The 17,327-nt window shown below is 39.5% G+C and overlaps 1 protein-coding gene across 3 annotated transcripts in view; it reads left to right on the top strand.

Moving 5' to 3' along the window:
* The window catches only part of CCNB3 (cyclin B3), a 48,233-nt gene that overhangs the window by 15,805 nt on the left and 15,101 nt on the right, over positions 1-17,327 (top strand). For 2 of the 3 annotated variants that reach the window (XM_033128113.1, XM_033127263.1), the window contains exons 4-7: positions 5,334-5,464; positions 9,173-11,369; positions 12,565-12,663; positions 14,000-14,092. In XM_033128113.1, the coding sequence (XP_032984004.1) occupies positions 5,334-5,464; positions 9,173-11,369; positions 12,565-12,663; positions 14,000-14,092 (2,520 nt within the window). The remainder of the gene's footprint in view (positions 1-5,333; positions 5,465-9,172; positions 11,370-12,564; positions 12,664-13,999; positions 14,093-17,327) is intronic. The other variant, XM_033128955.1, reaches the window with a different exon arrangement.

Below are 17,327 nucleotides of genomic sequence, written 5' to 3'. Positions count from 1 at the left end.
GATTTTATTTGGAACCGGTGACCCAATTTCAGAAACCGCAGGGGCTCTTCTGCTGCCATATACCATCTGGATTAATTGGTGGAGCTCTCTCAAAGCCTCAGACCAACTGATGATCGGATATGACATTGCAGATAGATATGAGAACTATGGGACCTTGCATTTAGATACAGTCCAGAGGTGGGTCAGCTGGTTGCCTAGGTCTTAGAGGTCAGTACTTTGATGGATTGATTCATTGCAGTCTAGGGCAGTGCTGATCAATTCAAGCACTGTGGGCATTTTGGGCAGGACATTTTTTTCTGTTGTGTGGGACTGACTGCAGCCAGCCTCCCTGGCCCGCAGGCATTAAGTTCCACTAGCATCCTCATCATAGTTACAATAAAAAATGCCCTCCGATGTTCAGAACCATTGAGCCCCACAGTTCCATGATCTGGTTTTTAACTATGGAGATCTAGAAAGCAATTTTGACTAGAATTCTGGAGTTCACTTCCACGTTACCTCCCTTCTGTTCTGGTATTATTAAGGTACCAGCAAAAACCAGAATGAATAATTAGGATGTTACTAATTGAATACAGAATTAGGCCAAGGATAATCTTTAGTCTTAGTAAATAATAACTGATACCTACTGAGTGCCTAGCATCTGCCGGGCACTAGTCTAGGCACTTTTTCCTGTATCAGCTTGTTCCTCATATAAGCCTATGAAGTAGATACTTCAGTTATCTCCACTTTACAAATGAAAACTTGCCCTATGTTGGTGTTGCAGTCTGTTTCATCGAGGGTAAAGAGAACCCTGGGGAGCTCTTCCTGTCCTCCATAATAGAGCGTCTTTCTGTGGCTGCCAGAATACTTGTATCTACTAGATAATATTGTACCCCCTCGGGCAGGATTGGATAAGCATTGGCAAAGTTTTCCCCTTTGGATCTCTGCTCTTTCGATGCTATGTGACCACCCTTGTGCTAACACAGTGTCTTCTCCATGGAGCTTACAACATATATGATTAGGTTACACCTTTCTGCAGAATTTCAGATTTAGTATAGAATGCTTGAAAGAGACTCCTCCCACATCGACCTGTAACTCGTTTCCTGAATTATTTATCCATGAATCAAGAAACTTGGCTAAAATGAGGTAGCCACAGAAATCAGGACCCTATGCAATCCATCTTGGTGTGGCTTCCCTTGGCCCACAGAGTCTCTGATGGGAGGATGGTGACACTGCAAAGCAAGATCTCAGGGCATGTGAGAAACTTTCTTGTTATGTCTCAGTCCTTTTTTCCATGAAGTTTATGGGGCCATTTATGAAGAACACAGATAAACTAGTAGGAAGTACGTGCAGATATCCAGGAACTTCCTGACTCTCCAACTGAAGTGAACATCTGCTAGGTCACATCCAGGGTGGGGGTGGGGTTAGCAAGGCATCCCTGTGCAGTAGCGTTGCCTCTGTTTAGCTTTGCAGAATCTCATTTTCATTTTGCATTCAAGTTCTGAAGATTCACTTTGTTCACCGTGAATGGTCTTTGGTGCTTTCTAGAGAAAGTTCCATCGTTACAATGTATCTAAGCCATTCCTAGGGTTGGGCATTTGCAGACGTCTGAGCTCATCTGTTTGAGGGTTTAGGGCTCTTTTCTCTATGAATTTTTGGGGATTCCCTGTCTGATGATTTTGTTCTGCCTGTCAGGATTATGCGGTCTCCACGTTCCCATATCTGTCTTCTCCTTGACATTCACCACAGTGAGGTCCTGGCCTGCCAAAACAGTTGCTCTATTTTAATTAGTTAATCTGTTAGGAGTGTTTTTCTTTTCCTCTCCTTTCTCATTCCAGCATGGGACAGACTGTGGATATGTGAGAGGTGGTCTTAATCCATTAGGTTCCATATCCATGTTTACCTAGATGATGTTGTGTCAGTAGGATTTTCATCTCTATTTTCATACTTCTTGATGAAAGAGTTATGGGGAAGTACAGGTAAAGGCCCCCTTGAGCTTAGATCTGAGTATGTTCGGGCCTTGAACCTTCCCATATGGCACATGCAGAGTGTACCCTGGAGGTGAGGGTTTCCACCTCTCTCCTGCTAGAATGCAGTTCTTTTCCAATTCTGAATCTTAGTTGCACAGGTAAGGAGTTTGTCAAACTTTAGGTAAAGTTAAAGTAAAAACTGGGCCGGCCCGGTGGCTTAGGCGATTGGAGCTCCTCCTTGCTCCTAACTCCGAAGGCTGCTGGTTCGATTCCCACATAGGCCAGTGGGCTCTCAACCACAAGGTTGCCAGTTCGAGTCCTCGAGTCCCAAAAGGGATGGTGGGCTCCGCCCCCTGCAACTAAGATTGAACGTGGCACTTTGAGCTGAGCTGCCACTGAGCTCCCGGGTGGCTCAGTTGGTTGGAACGCGTCCTCTCAACCACAAGGTTACCGGTTCGTCTCCCACAAGGGATGGTGGGCTGCGCCCCCTGCAACTAGCAACGGCAACTGAACCTGGAGCTGAGCTGCGCCCTCCACAACTAAGACTGAAAGGACAACAACTTGACTTGGAAAAAAGGCCTGGAAGTACACACAGTTCCCCAATAAAGTCCTGTTCCCCTTCCCCCCAAAATAAATAAATAAACAAATAAATAAATAAACAAAATAAAGTAAATAATAAAAACTGCCAAGCTCTTTGGAGAGCAGAGGTGGATGAGTTGAGGGGCTTAGAAAGAATTCCCTGTTGGACTGGAGTTTGCTTATTATGATCTGATGATACAAAGGCATCACTTTTTTACATTTCATTTGGAAATAGTTTCAAATTTACAGACAGTTGCTAAAAAGATAAAAATAGCACAAGGAACACACATATACTCTTTACCTAGTCACCTATTAACATTGTGTCCCATTTGCTTACATAAATAATGTCCCTTTACCCTTAAGTACTTCAGTATATTGTCTTGTATATCCACAGTGCAAGTATGAACTTTATGAAATTATACTGATAACAGTATTTTTATGTAATCTGTCATCCAACTTTTTTTTCAGTTGACTTTATATTGTCAATATTAAAAGCATTTTTCTCCTCCAGTAAAGGATTCAGTCTAGGGTCGTTTACTTGTCGTGTCTGTACCTTCTGGAACAGTTTCCATACCTTTCTTTGTTTTTCTTTTTTTTTATGACATTATGCTTTTTGAAGAATACAGTCCCACCCAACACCCCCCTTTAAAAATAGAGCGTTCCTCATTTTGTGTTTGTCTGATGTTTCCATGTCGTTAGATTGATGTTGTATATTGTAGATGATGTTCCGTCCTTCTTATAGTATCACATCTGGAGGCATTCAATGTCCATCTGTCCCTCATTGCTGAGTTTAATTTTGATCACTTAGTTAAGATGTTATTTGGTTTCTCCACTGTACAGTGACTGTTTTTTTTTTTTTGTCTTACAACTAATAAGCAGTCTGTGGGACACGCTCTTAAGAGCCTGCAAATAACCTCTGCATCAAAATGTCACCTAGGTTTAGCATCCATTGATGACTTTTGCCTAAACCAGTCTTTATGATGATTTTTCCAACTGTAACACTAGCTCCCTATTTACTAATTTGACCTTGGCATTCTACCACAAACACGAGCCTTCCCTTCTTTTCTGTGTATTATTGGCATGGATTTATGAATTCCTATTTTTTCGGTGGTTTATTGTTCATTATTGTACTTAATTATTTTGGTGCTCAAACTGTCCCAGATTTGGCCAGTAGGGTCCACTTCAATCTAACTTCTGTGACATATTCTCATAATTGTGACATACTGCCTTTGTGACATACTCTCATAATTTTTTTTGAGCAATTTCTTTCCTGCACAACAGGCTGTTCCAGATTCATTTTGGATGCATTTTATCTCAGCCTGGGAATGGTATCAGAGACCAACATCTCAGTGTTAGATGTGCTACTATCGAGGGGTGTGTGCTTTTTATGCCCTTTCAGCAGACAGAACTAGGGAATATGTGCATGTATACACACATACATGTAGTTAAACATACACATATATGTAAACAGATATGCACACATATCTATATACTCAGACATATATGTATGTATGTATATATGTATATATATACATATACATGAGGTCTTACAGACTTCATTCCAATAGACCGGGCTCTCTCTCGTATTCCCTGATTCATATTTGTATGTTCCTTCTACAATGAGAACCCTGGTTCCCAAGAATATCAATGTATTTACTCAATAGTGTAATACATCTAAAAGAGTTTCAAAATTACTTTTTCCGTGCCATCATAATAAACCTACTAAAAATAGTTCCAGATTTATTTACAGTATTCTCTGCCACTCCATAAACCCATCCTGATTGAGAGTATATATATTGAGGGTATATTGTCTAATAAATACTGTGTTTACTTGGGTTAGTTGTTTCTTATCTTGTATTTTCTTCTGTTTTTATTTTTTCTTTAGTGTGGTTATGGTATTTATTTGCAATATAATTAGGTTCAATTTGTTTCATTTTAAAGGTATAACTTTTAAATTTGTTTTTACTAACATTATTTATAGTCCCATGAGCTCTCCTACTGTTTAATAGGATTAGTCATGATTAGAGTTTGTGGTGGAGCTTCCCAGAGCCCCATGTTAAATAAATATCCCCTCAATGCGCTGGGATAGATGTAGCACAGGTAGTGTTGTATTAGAGGTCTACCCTGAAAAGGTAGTTTTTCTGTTTGTTTGTTTGTTGTTGTTTTTTTGTGGTAGTTTATTTATTTTTCTTTTTTGTTTTATTTTTTTTCCCATAGTGGATTTTCAGCCCTCGCCATGTGGGGTTTCTTTTCTTTCTTTTTTTTTTCGTTTTCTTTAAATTAGTTTCAGGTGCACAAAACAGTGTAATTAGACATTTATCATTTACATCCCTCACACAGTGACAACCCCCATCCCTCCATCCTAGATGGGGTGCGGTGGATATAAGGGTGAAAAGGTAGTTGATCTTGGTATACCCCGGCAGCAAAGCCAGTTATATTGCCTCCCCCGCCCCAAACATCTTATGGGGTCAAAGTGGAACGTGATGTTAACAAAACGTCTTTTGGGGAATTTTCCGGCCAGTATGCCTGACGTGGAGATCAGAACGACATCCTATGTATCTTAGAATTACTTAGTAATGCTATTTAGCTAATATTTACCGGTTGTATTGTACTGCTAGGCTCCACTGTGATTAGTCCGCACCAGTTCTATACTGGTTGTGAGATGTTTTGGTTATTATTCCTGGAAACACCCAAACAGGGTGTCCAGGGCAGGCATGTGGGTCAGGACTTTCCTGTAAGAGCCACCTATTGGGGAATTTTTGCTTCTCTCCATTTCTTTGCTTCCCTCTCCCCCCTATTTTTTTGCAGGCTTCTCAAAGTCAACCTGCACAGCTCAAGAAGGAAGCCAACAAGGAGTCTGTGAAAGATGTTTCCAAGAAGATAAACAGGAACACACCTACTCTTCGATTGGCTGAAAACGATGAGATGAATACGAAAAAGTGAGTAGGAGGGCACACAGATGGCTTTGTTTTAGATGGTACAGGAGAGTGTGTGACATCGTTTTGACCCTTTTGTCACCATTGAGCCCCAGTGGTGATTACTACATTAACCCTGGTTGCTGAGGTGGGCCCTGTGGTGGTTGTTAAAGTGTTACAGGCCTCTTCTCTCTCTCTGTCTTTTTCCGTGGTGTGTGTGCATACTGAAAGATGACACAACAGTGTCATTGGGGAATCTGCCAAAAGATTTTGTGCTCATCTCTTTTATCTTTTAGTAATTCAGTCGCTGTTTGAGCCATCTGTGCTTGAGAATGTGGGGGCAACTTAACTTTTTGGGGGATTCTTAGCAGGTCTTTGATAGCCTGCCTGTCTGCTTATCCATTAGAAGCTTTAGGGGAGCTTTGTCCTTTGTTACTGGAGAACGATTCCTGTCTCCCTAGGCCAAAAACATGTTTTCTAGGTCTTACAGGGAACTGTTCAAAGGTTCTTCTAGTAGGTATGAGAATTCTCATCTAGGATTGGACAAAGGATTTATCTCTAAGAAAACTTTTATTGGAAGAAGAGTGAGAGAGTGGAGTGAGACCTCTCTATGTTCTCTCCTCATTCCAGTGGGGTACATAGCTAGCTATAGCAGGGCTAAGCATGGGTTCCAAAGGGTGAGGGGAAAAAGTCGAACTCCAGAAAATTAACATGCCAGGTCCAACAGGACACTTTGCTAATTACCCAGCAGAAGGAAATCAAACCAAAAGATTAGCATTTAGTCCTATTTTGTTTCTTACTGAAATGGAATTCCTGGGATTTGCATGCATTTTATGTGAATTCCATGAGTTATTTTCTTTTGAATTTCTTTCGTCATGCTGACTTGAGCAGGGAAAGCCTCACAAAATGCCATAAATACTTTTGGCTTCGTTCAGGGTTCAGTGGAATGGACCATAATAACAGACTGGAATGAATAGCTAACATTTATTGAGAGCTCACTATAATCACGCATTATTCTGAGTTTTTTTTTTTTTTTTGTAACAGCTTAATTGGGATATAATTCACAGACCACACAATTTACCCATGTAAAGTGTTTAATTAAGTGGCTTTTAGTATAGTCACAGTTATGCAGCTGTCACCACAATAAATTTTAAACTATCTTCATCAACCCAAAAAGAAACCCTGTACTTTTAGCTATCATCTCATTTCCCCCATCCTTCCCAGCTCTAGGCAACCAGTAATCTATTTTCTGTCTCTATAGATTTGCCTATTCTAGACACTTCCTATAAATGGTCTTATGTGTCTGGCTTCTCACTCAGCATAATGTTTCCAAGGTTCATCCATGTTGTAGCATGCATCAGTACTTCATTCCTTTTTATTGTCAAATAATATTCCACTGTATGGATGCACCATATTTTGTTTATTCATCCCTTGATGGACAGTTGCATTGTTTCCACCTTTTGGTTATTATAAATAGTGTGGTATGAGCATTCATGCATAAGTTTTGGTTTGAACACCTAGTTCTCAATTATTTTGTTTATATACCTAGGAATGTAATTGCTAGATCACATGGTAATTCTATATTGAACTCATTGAGGAACTGCCAAGCTGTATTTCATAGTAGTCGCACCATTTTACATTCCTACCAGCAATATCAGAGCATTTCTAAGTTTCCACATCCTTGCCAACCCTTGCTGTTTTCCCTGTTCCTTCCTTCCTTCCCTCCTGCCCTCTCCTCCTCCTCGTTCTTCTCCTTCTGCTCCTCTTCCTCCTCCTCCTTTTCCTTCTTCTTTTCCCCCCCCCCTCTCTCTCTCTCTCTCTCTTTCTTTCTTTCTCTCTCTGCCATCCTCGTTGGTGTGAAGCAATAGCTCATTGTGGTTTATATTAGAGTTGCATTTCTCTGCTGTTGAGCATCTTTCATGTGTTAAGTGGCCACTTGCATATTTTTTGGAGGAATGTCTATTCAGATCCTTTGCCCATTTTTAAAATTTGGTTATTGAGCTTTTCATTATTGAGAACATTCATTATATAGTGTTCTCATATATAAAGAACATTAAGAGTTCTTTATATATTTTGTATACAAGTCCCTGATCAGATAAATGATTTGCAAATATTTTTACCCATTCTGTAGGCTGTCTTTTCACTTTCTTGTTGGTGTCCTTTGAGGAACAAATGTTTTTAATTTTGAGGAATCCAATTCATTTTTTTGTTTTGTAGCTTATAGTTTTGGTGTTATATCTAAGAAACCATTGCCAAATCCAAGATTACAAAGATTCACTTTTAAGATTTTCTTTTCAGAGTTTTCAAGTTTTAGCTCTTAACTTAGTTTTTTGAGTTAATTTTTGTTGTTGGTATATGTTAGGGGTCTAAATTCATTGTTTTGCACATAGATACCCATTTGTCCCAAAACCATTTCTTAAAAAGACTAATCTTTCTCCACTTAATTGTCTTGGCACCCTTATTGAAAATCAATTGACTGTAAATGTGTTTATTTCTGAATCTCAATTTTATTCCATCGATCTACATGTCATTATACCAGTGCCACGACTGTCTTGATGACGGGTGCTCTGTAAGTATCTTCCCATTTTGATATTGGGAAGTGTGACTCCTCCAACTTTGCTCCTCTTTTTCAAGATGGCTTTGGCTATTCTGGGTTCCTTACAATTCCATATACATTTTAGAATCAGCTTGTTCATTTCTAATAAGCCAGCTGGCACTTCCTTTTTAAGAAATAATTCATTTTTTTATGTTCATGGAGTTGTACAGCCATCACCACTATGTACTTTTAGGACTTTTCCAACACCCCTGAAACTCATACCCACTAGCAGTCCCTTCCCTTTCCCAGTCTCCCTTTCTACCCTTCCCATCCCAGCCCCCACCCCTTCCCAGCCCCAGACAACTACCAATCTACTTTCTGTTATGGATATACCTCTCTGATGATATATCTATTCTGGACATTTCAGATAAATGGAGCCATATAATATCTAGTCTTTTGGAAGCGTCTACTCTTGTTTATACTGATGGTTGTATTTGCCTTCAATTCTCTTCTGATTTCTAGTCATCTGATTGGGTCATACTAGGTTAGTCATTCTGATTGGGCATGAAATCCTGTTCAAAGCTTTGCATCTGATACATGTGAACAAATGTCTGTTTTGGTCTTTTTATTATGTCCACTGGGAAAATATCTTGTGAATAGCCTAGGGTAAAGGAAGTATGGTTAGATACCACCAATGTTAAGTACCAGCCCACCTTTCTCCTATATGGCTTCATAAGCCTCTTATACGCGTCTCTCTTATAATACCCTCTCATAAGCCTTCAAACAATATTAATTTCAACATGCATTTAAGCAGATGCTTGGTGCTGATAGGCAAAGACAAATAAATGCAGCTAGTGAGGAAGACTGACATATCAACAGATAACTCAATGCAATGTGGTATTATAATGAAAGTCTTTGTGTCTAAATAAAGGTAATAAATCATATATAAGAAAGTATAACGTGGATTTCAGGGAAATTTTTTCAGAAAAGTGTGGAGACCTAAGCCATAGAAACTATACCCTGTGCTACTTAGTTGATTCACTATGGTACCAATTGATTTTTACCCTTTAATCTGTCTTTTGGAGTTGAAACCCTTTTCTCTTCCATACCTTTAGTAAATATAGCAACTAAATGAGATGGTAGGTGAGGATTCTAGGAACTATATTTTTCTTACCCAGACATTGTCTCCTTTACAGGTATACACTGGAACACTCACCCGTAGCAGTTTCTACCACCATGGTAACAAACACAGTGGAGAAACCGCTCCTCTTGGAGATGACGACCATCTCCCAAACGCCCACTACTGAGGAGGCATCTCTTTTCAAAAATCCATTAGTTTTAAAAGAGGAACCCACTAATAGGGACGCAGTCCTCACCAAGACGTCTTTATCTTTAAAGAAGCACACAAATCAGGGGGAAGCGTCCCTGTTGGAGAAGCCACCATCCTGGCAGAAGGAGACTGACAGTGATTATGAGTTTGCTGTAGAGCCAATGACGTTTGTAAAAAAGCATGAAACTGAGAAGGCAGCCATCACAAAGAGGACATCGTCCTTAAAGAAGATGTGCACATATCAGGGGAAGCAGTCCTGCTATGGGGAGGAGGTGGCCTTGCAGGACATTAACGCTGAAGAGCATTCCTCGATGGAGCCGATGAACTTTATGAAGAAGCCTAAAACTGAGGAGGTAATGCTCCCTACGAGGCTGTTAACTTTAAAGAAGAAGTGTGCCACTCAGGGGAAGATGTTCCATAAGAAGAAGCCACTAATATTGCAGAAGACCACCTCTGGAGAAAAGTGGCTTATGAAGGAGCAATTGTCCTTTAATAAGAAGCCTACCACTGAAGAGTCCCTTTTCCAAGAGCCATCTCTGTTACAAGAGAAGCATACCACTCAGGGGAAGGTGGCTCTCTTGAAAAAGCCATGGGCATTGCAGGAGAATATTCACAGTAAAGATGAATTTGTTATGGAGCCAGTTTCTTTTAGGATGAAACATACCACAGATGAGGCAGCCTCCACCAAGGAGACATTATCTTTAAAGAAGAACAAGCCCACCATTCCAATAATGACGTCCACCTGCCCAGAACTGGTTGACTTGCAGAATACAGTTGGCAAAGGGAATGATTCCTTATTTATGGAGCCAGTGTCATTTAGGAAGAAGTCTTCAACTGAGGGGGCAATCGTTACCAAGACACCGTTCTCTTTAAAGAAGAAGAGAAAAACTCAGAGGAAGATGACCCTCTTAAACAAGCCGCTAGTCTTAGAGAAGAGCACCTCTGAAGAGGAGTCAATCTTTAAGAAGCCGTTGCCCTGCAAAAAAAAGCCTTCAACTGATGAGGAATTCCTCTTCCAGTTTCCGTCTGTATTGAAAGAGAAGCACAGCACTCTGCAAGAGGTATCCCTCTCAGAGAAGCCATCAGCTTTGCAGGAAAAGACCACCACTGAAGAAGAATCAGATATTCAGGAACCACTGGAGGAAAAGCGTACCACTGAGGGCGAGTTACTCTCTCAGGAGCCATTTTCATTGCACGTTAAACCTACCAACAAATATGGGCCCCTTTTCGGGAAGAGTTTGAACGTGCAGAAGACTGATGCCAAAGAAGACTCCTTAAAGATGCTGTTGGCTTTGCAGAAGAAAAGCACCACTGAAGAGAAATCCCTTTTCAAGAAACCACTTATTCTGAAGAAGAAACTCTCCACTGAGGCAACAACAAGCATAGAGAGCCAATTATCTCAAAAGAAGCCCACTGCTCAAGGGGAGGCGTTCTTCTCGAGGAAGCAGTTGGTCTTCCAAGAGAACATCACCAATGAAGAGCAGTCTCTTCTTAAACAGCCCCTGGCCTTGCAGGAGAAGCCTGGCAGTGAGAAGGAGGCCATCCTGAAGGAGCCCTTGGCCTTGCAGGAGAAGCCCACAATTGAGGAGGAGGCCATCCTGAAGGAGCTCTTGACCTTGCAGGAGAAGCCCAGCAGTGAGAAGGAGGCCATCCTGGAGGAGCTCTTGGCCTTGCAGGAGAATTCCAGCAGTGAGGAGGCGGCCCTCTTCAAGGAGCCATTAGCCTTTCAGGGGCAGCCTACCATCAGTGAGGCATGCCATTTCAAGGAGATACTTCCCTTGAATGGGAAACCCACCACGGGGCAGGAGTTGTCCTTTGAGAAGCCAGTGGCCTTGCAAGAGAATCCTACCTACACAGAAGACACCTTTCCTAAAGATTTCTTCATCCCCCAAGTTAAGACCAGCCCACACGTGTCCAGCACTGTCACTGAATCCACAACAGGCATGTCCAGTACTTCCACCATGTCCAGTATGAGCAAGTTTAGTACCACAAGCAATTCCAGTGCTTGTGAATCCAGTTCCAATAAACCCTTCTCACCGTGGGACAAGAGATCACAGAACGAGGTATTCTGCTCTCTTTTTTCTTAAATTGGATGAAGTTTTCTTTGGTGTCCTGGAGGTGGCTGCTAGCAAAGAGATTTTTTTTCCTAAGCCTGTAAGCTGTGTATAGGAAGTTATAGTAAATCAAGTTGGCCTTGTAGAATCTCTTGACTTCTTAATTGGCATAGTGATTCATCCAAGCAATTAGAAAGTTTTTATTCCAGGAATACACACAAGGGTCTGGAATACTGTATTATGTTATATATGTGTATATATAATACTGTATACACAGTGTATGTGTATACATACATATATATATACATGTATATATATAGTGTATACTGTATGCACAGTATATACATCAGGGGTGCCAAAAAAATGTACACAAGTGGACACTTTGGTCAACGTTGCTCAAGCAGTAGTTCACCGTAATCAGAAGTGCCTAGATGCTGAAGGTAACAAATTGGAGCACCTCTTGTAATTGCAGAAGTCAAACGTGACTGATATTCAACTTTTGTTATTGGTATATATTGAGCATTACAATTTTAATACAGTTTTCCTTTCTTAAAATGTGTATATATTTTTTGGTACCGTGTGTGTGTGTGTGTGTCCTTGCAGTAGTGCTTACTTCTTTCAGGAAATTGCCTCTCTCGGAAATTTCAGTCTGCATTACAGTGGGCTTCGGTCAAAGATGGATAAAGTTCAGAGGCAGATCTTAAGGAACATGGTCTTTAAGTTGTAAATTGAAAGGATGAAGGGATGAGATTTGGCAAGCAGGAAGAGAAATACCCCTCTTGTAGGCAAAACGACCTGGGTAAAGGGGGTAGAAGGGGGGAGGAAAAGGCTACTAAGAAGATGAATTAGGCCAAATCAAAGCATTGAGCATAACAAGGAACTTAAAAAGACAGATGACATAAGCCGAAATAGTAAAATAAGAGTGTCTTTGTCGGAGAGTCTTGAGCTTACCTGTAAGTATGGTGCCTGGTTCCTATGGCAGAACAGGCATGTACAAGAAGGACTAAGCATTTCTTGGTCACTCAGCAGTATGAGGATTGCAGGGCCCATGGGTGCTGTGTTATGGCCCAGGATATGTGAATGAGCCTTGAGGAACCTTAGTAGAAGATGAGAGGGGGAAGAAAAGCGTCATCTTTTATGTGTATGTGCTAAGCCTTCTTAGGCATGTTGTTCCTTGTAATACGTCTTTTTGGTGATTTCCAAGCAGATAGCCCCACTGGAGGATATTGAGAAGGACCACAATTATCAATTTTTCAACTCAGTATATGCCAAGGATATCTTCACTTACATGAAGCAGAGAGAGGTATGTAGGTGGCTGGGCGGGCCAATGATTTCTAGTTCTCATTTCCTTATCACTTCACCCTTCAAATGCAAGTTGAAAGGGGAGCAACCACTGACATCTCCCAGTAGCTCTCCATTAGTTAGAGATTGTGCTAAGGGATTTATTTATAGACTAAATTATGTTGTTTAATTCTCCTAATAATTTCATGATGATAGGTATTATCTCCTTTTAATAGATGGGGAAACTGCTCAGTCACATAACTAGTATGTAGTAGAGCTGGGATATGGACTAAAGTTTGATTACCTCGAAGACCGTAAGCTTGTTCCTCTAATTGCTGAGGAGACAGTCTCAGACTCAAAAATGGTCAAGTAGTCTTTTTCTGAGTGGTCGCTCTTAGAAATCTTTTCTCTGTGCAAGTTTCTGGCATCGTATGTAAAATCACACCGTTTGTTTTAGCTCTCCACCCTGGTGAAATTTTCTTCCTCCTTTGAAATCTGCCAATCTCTTTTACTACGAATATTCATTGATTCCAGGTTTTTTCTGTCTTTTTCAACAATGCAGATGGGACCGAGATTATCTGCCAACTAGAATTTTAGTAGGCCATGTAGAAGAGGGAGGATGAATATCTTGTATTCTTGCTAGAGACATAGTGTTTGATTAACTGACTCCAGAGCCCACATTTTTTTTTTCTAGTATACCTTAGAGGAAGTACTGTGTTTCCCCCAAAATAAGTCCTTTTTTATATTTTTGCTCCAAAAGGCGCATTAGGGCTTATGTTCAGGGGACGTTATCCTGAAAAATCATGCTAGGGCTTATTTTCTGGTTAGGTCTTATTTTTGGGGAAACATAGTAAGAGAAAACTTGGCTATGCCAGAAGTGTGGGCCTTAGCTCAGCAGTATAGGTTTCACTTGGGATTTTGTTAGAAATGTAGAAACCTAGCCCTACCCCAAACCTTCTCCATTAGACCTTGAATTTTAAAGATCCCCAAGTGGTATGTATGTATGCTAACTTTGAGAAGCACTGTTCTGTATAGCATGGCATTGTGCTTTGGGTGGAATTGCAAAAAAGGGGCAGAATTTCTTTGGTATCCATCTATAGTTACAGGTGTGTTCCTGCTTGAATAGCATGTGTGTCCATTTCCCAAGGATAACTGGAACTTGTCTGGAAAAGGATACTTTGATATATCCCTATCAGATAGATACCAGCTGAAAGTAATGAGTTAGAACCGTGAAGAAGTTAATTATGTTGTTATAATTTTTTTCTGAGCTATTGGTTGCAAATATTTTTTTCCTAAGTTACAAGTTTGGAACTATAAGAAGAGTTTGTTTATTAACATTTTGTTTTTATTGTCACCAGGAAAAGTTCATACTTAAAAAATACATGAACAGGCAGACTGACATCAACAGTGACATGAGGGCCATTCTTGTGGACTGGTTGGTGGAGGTGCAGGTAAACCTGACAACTACTGCTGTTCTCTTTATTAATTATTCATTCAGCATCACCAGGAGCCAAGCATGGTAAAAATTTACTGGGTCTACAGAGCTGAATAAGCCGTGGTTCCTGCCCTCGGGGAGCTTATGATCTAGGGGGCAAGATAAGACATGCAGACAAATAAGTACAATACAAAGCAGAATACACTAAGTACTATAAGAATGTTATAAGTAAAATACTGTGAGAATCCAGTGGAAGGAGAGATTATTTCTAGAAAAGGTAATGATGGTATGCTAGTTTAATCATTCTTAAAATCTGGTAAAAGTATAGTGATTTGGATAGAGGTCAGTGACCAAATCTTTCAAGCTTGGGTGGGATGGGTAACAGAAAGGTCATTGTAGCACCGGACATGGCAGCTGTTTGGCCAGGGTTGGATGTTGAGGGAATACTGCTATGGATACTTAATTATCACTTCACACTAAGGGAAGATAGCCCAGAATAGTAGCTGGCACATGGTAGGGTGTCAGTACATACTTGTTGAATGAATGGAATTGAATGGATTGTTACGGAGTTTGCATGGAAATTTAAGGCATAGTCTATGCCCAGCAGAGTGTTACTATGCAATTGGGGAGAAAAAGTAATGTAGTTTAATATGCTTTAAGTACCAGAGAAGTGGTTCAGGCTCGCTTTGCAGTGACAGACCAGGGAAATGTAGATTTGAACATCAGCAAAGCATGAAAATATCTCTCGTCTTATGGAAATGATGAAAAGAATAGTAAATTAGATAAGAATAGAATCTGGGGAGATCTTAAATAAATAAAACTGATCCCAAAGATTGTTGATCATTACCAAGCCAGAAGGAGATTTCTAGTGGACTGTCAGCAGATTTTGTTCTGATCAACAATTTTATTAGTGATGTAGATGAGAACAGAGAAGATATACTCCTCAAATTCAGTTGAAATTGGGTGTAGAGACAGGGAAATGGATAATAGAGATAAAATATCTCTACCAGCTGGAATGATAAACTGAATCTTTCTTAAGCTTCTGTTATTTTTATTGCACAAAAATTCACATTTATTATAGCAAGGTAAGTAATTATAATTACCTATGATCCCACAACCACTGTTAATAGATGTGTATATTACCCCCACTTTTAAAGTGGTAGATATCTACTAGAGTTGCACCTGTAGTGCACTAATCACAGAATCACAGGTGCCCAGGTCCCATTCCAGGTTTACCAAATCAGAATTATTGGGGTGTGTCCCAGACACACATATTTTTATAAAGCTCTGCAAGTGAGCTTTATAGAAGGTATACTAATGTACGAGTATACCTTTTGGTAAAGCACAGTTGACTATTTTGGTATACAGTTCTGTGAAATTTTGACATTTGTTTTGAAATAATGGATTTATAAGAAGTTTTAAAAATAGTATAGAGGTCATGTGTAAGCTTTACCTAGTTTCTCCCAATGATAGCATTTTGTATAAATGTAATATAGTGTCACAATCAAAGTCCGCAGGCTTTATTTAAATCTCATCAGTTTTACATGTACTTATTTGTGTGTGTGTGTGTGTTTAATCTGTATAATTTTATCACACATGTAAATTTTGTAAGCAGCAGCAGCACCACAGTTAAGATACAGAGCTGTGCCATCACGACAAGTATCTCTCATGTTACCCTTTTATAACCACCGCTATCTCCCTCCCCTTACCTTCCTGTCCCTGGAAACTGCTAATCTGTTCTCACCTCTTTAATTTTGGAATTTCATGAATGTCATATAATGTCATACAGTATGTATGTAACCTTTTGAGATTGACTTTTATTATTCACCGTAATTCTTTTAAGATCTGTCCACGTTGTGTGTATTAATAATTCATTCCTTTTGATTGCTAAGTAATATTCCATTGTAGGGATACCATGGTTTGTTTAACCATTCACTCATTGGAGGACATTTGAGTTGTTTCTAGTTTTTGAGACCCTGAAAAAAATTGCTGTAAACATTCATGTACAGGTTTTTATGTGAATATAAGTTTTCATTTTAACATCAATACTCAGGAGTGGGATTGCTGGGTCATATGATAAATGTACGTTTAACTTAATGAGAAACTGTCACAGAATGATTATACCATCTTACCTTCTCACCTGCAATATATGAGAGAGTTCTAGGTGCTTTGAATCCTTGCTGGCACTTGGTATTGTTAGTATTTTTCGTTTTTAATTTTAGCCATCTAATCGGTGTGTAGAGGAATGTCACCATAGTTTTAATTCGCGTTTGCTCAAGAACTAATAATGAACATCATCCTTATTTGTCATCTATATATTCTCTCTGGTGAAGTGTGTAAATCTTTTGCCCAGTTTTAAATTGGGTACTGTTTTTCCTTGGTGTCAAGTTATGAGAGTTCTTTGCATATTCTTGATACAGATTCTTTGTTGGATATGTGATTTACAAATATATCCTACCTGTAGCCTTTTTATTCTCTTACCTATGTCTTTCACAGAGCAAAAGTTTTTACTTTTGATAAAGTCCTGTTTTTCAATGTTTTCTTTGTGGATTGTGCCATTTGTGTCATGTCTAAGAACACTTTGCCTAAAACTAGATCATGAATATTTTCTCCTAGATTTTATCTAAAAGTTTTATGGTTTTAACATTAATTCTGTAATACATTTTGAGTTTGTTTTTGTAGAAGGTGTGAAGTTTTTGAGGTTCTTTTTTTTCTTTGCGTATGGATGTCCAGTTGTTCTAAAACCATTTGTGGAAAAATATACTTTCTCCACTAAATTGCTTTTGCACCTTTGCCAAAAATCAATTGGCCTTATTTGTGTGGGTCTATTTCTATACTTATTTCTGTATTCTATTTCACTGAGCTCTGTGTCTGTCCCTTTGTCAATACCAAACTGCCTTTATTTCTGTAGCTTTATAGTAAGTCTTAAAAATAGGTAACATGTTTCTTTCAACTCTATTCTGTCTTTTTTTTCAAAATTGTTTTAGCTATTGTAATTCCTTTGCCTTTTACATAAATTTTAGATTCAGTTTGTCTATATGTACAAAATATCCTGCTGAGAGTTTGATTGGAGTTGAGTTACATTTTGTGCAGAAAAGAGTTACCATAATGGGCCTAATACTGCTATCCTTAGAAGGTCTGTTTGCAAAGTGGCCCTTGGCTGGCATCTGGGAACTTGACTGGTAAACAGTTCCCTACACTGCTATAAAACCCTCCCTTAATGGTAATTGTGCCTAAAGTCTTTGTGCAAA

The sequence above is a fragment of the Rhinolophus ferrumequinum genome, chromosome X (assembly GCF_004115265.2).
Source record: "Rhinolophus ferrumequinum isolate MPI-CBG mRhiFer1 chromosome X, mRhiFer1_v1.p, whole genome shotgun sequence".
Classification (NCBI taxonomy): Eukaryota; Metazoa; Chordata; class Mammalia; order Chiroptera; family Rhinolophidae; genus Rhinolophus; species Rhinolophus ferrumequinum.
This window is presented reverse-complemented; position numbering and strand designations above follow the sequence as displayed.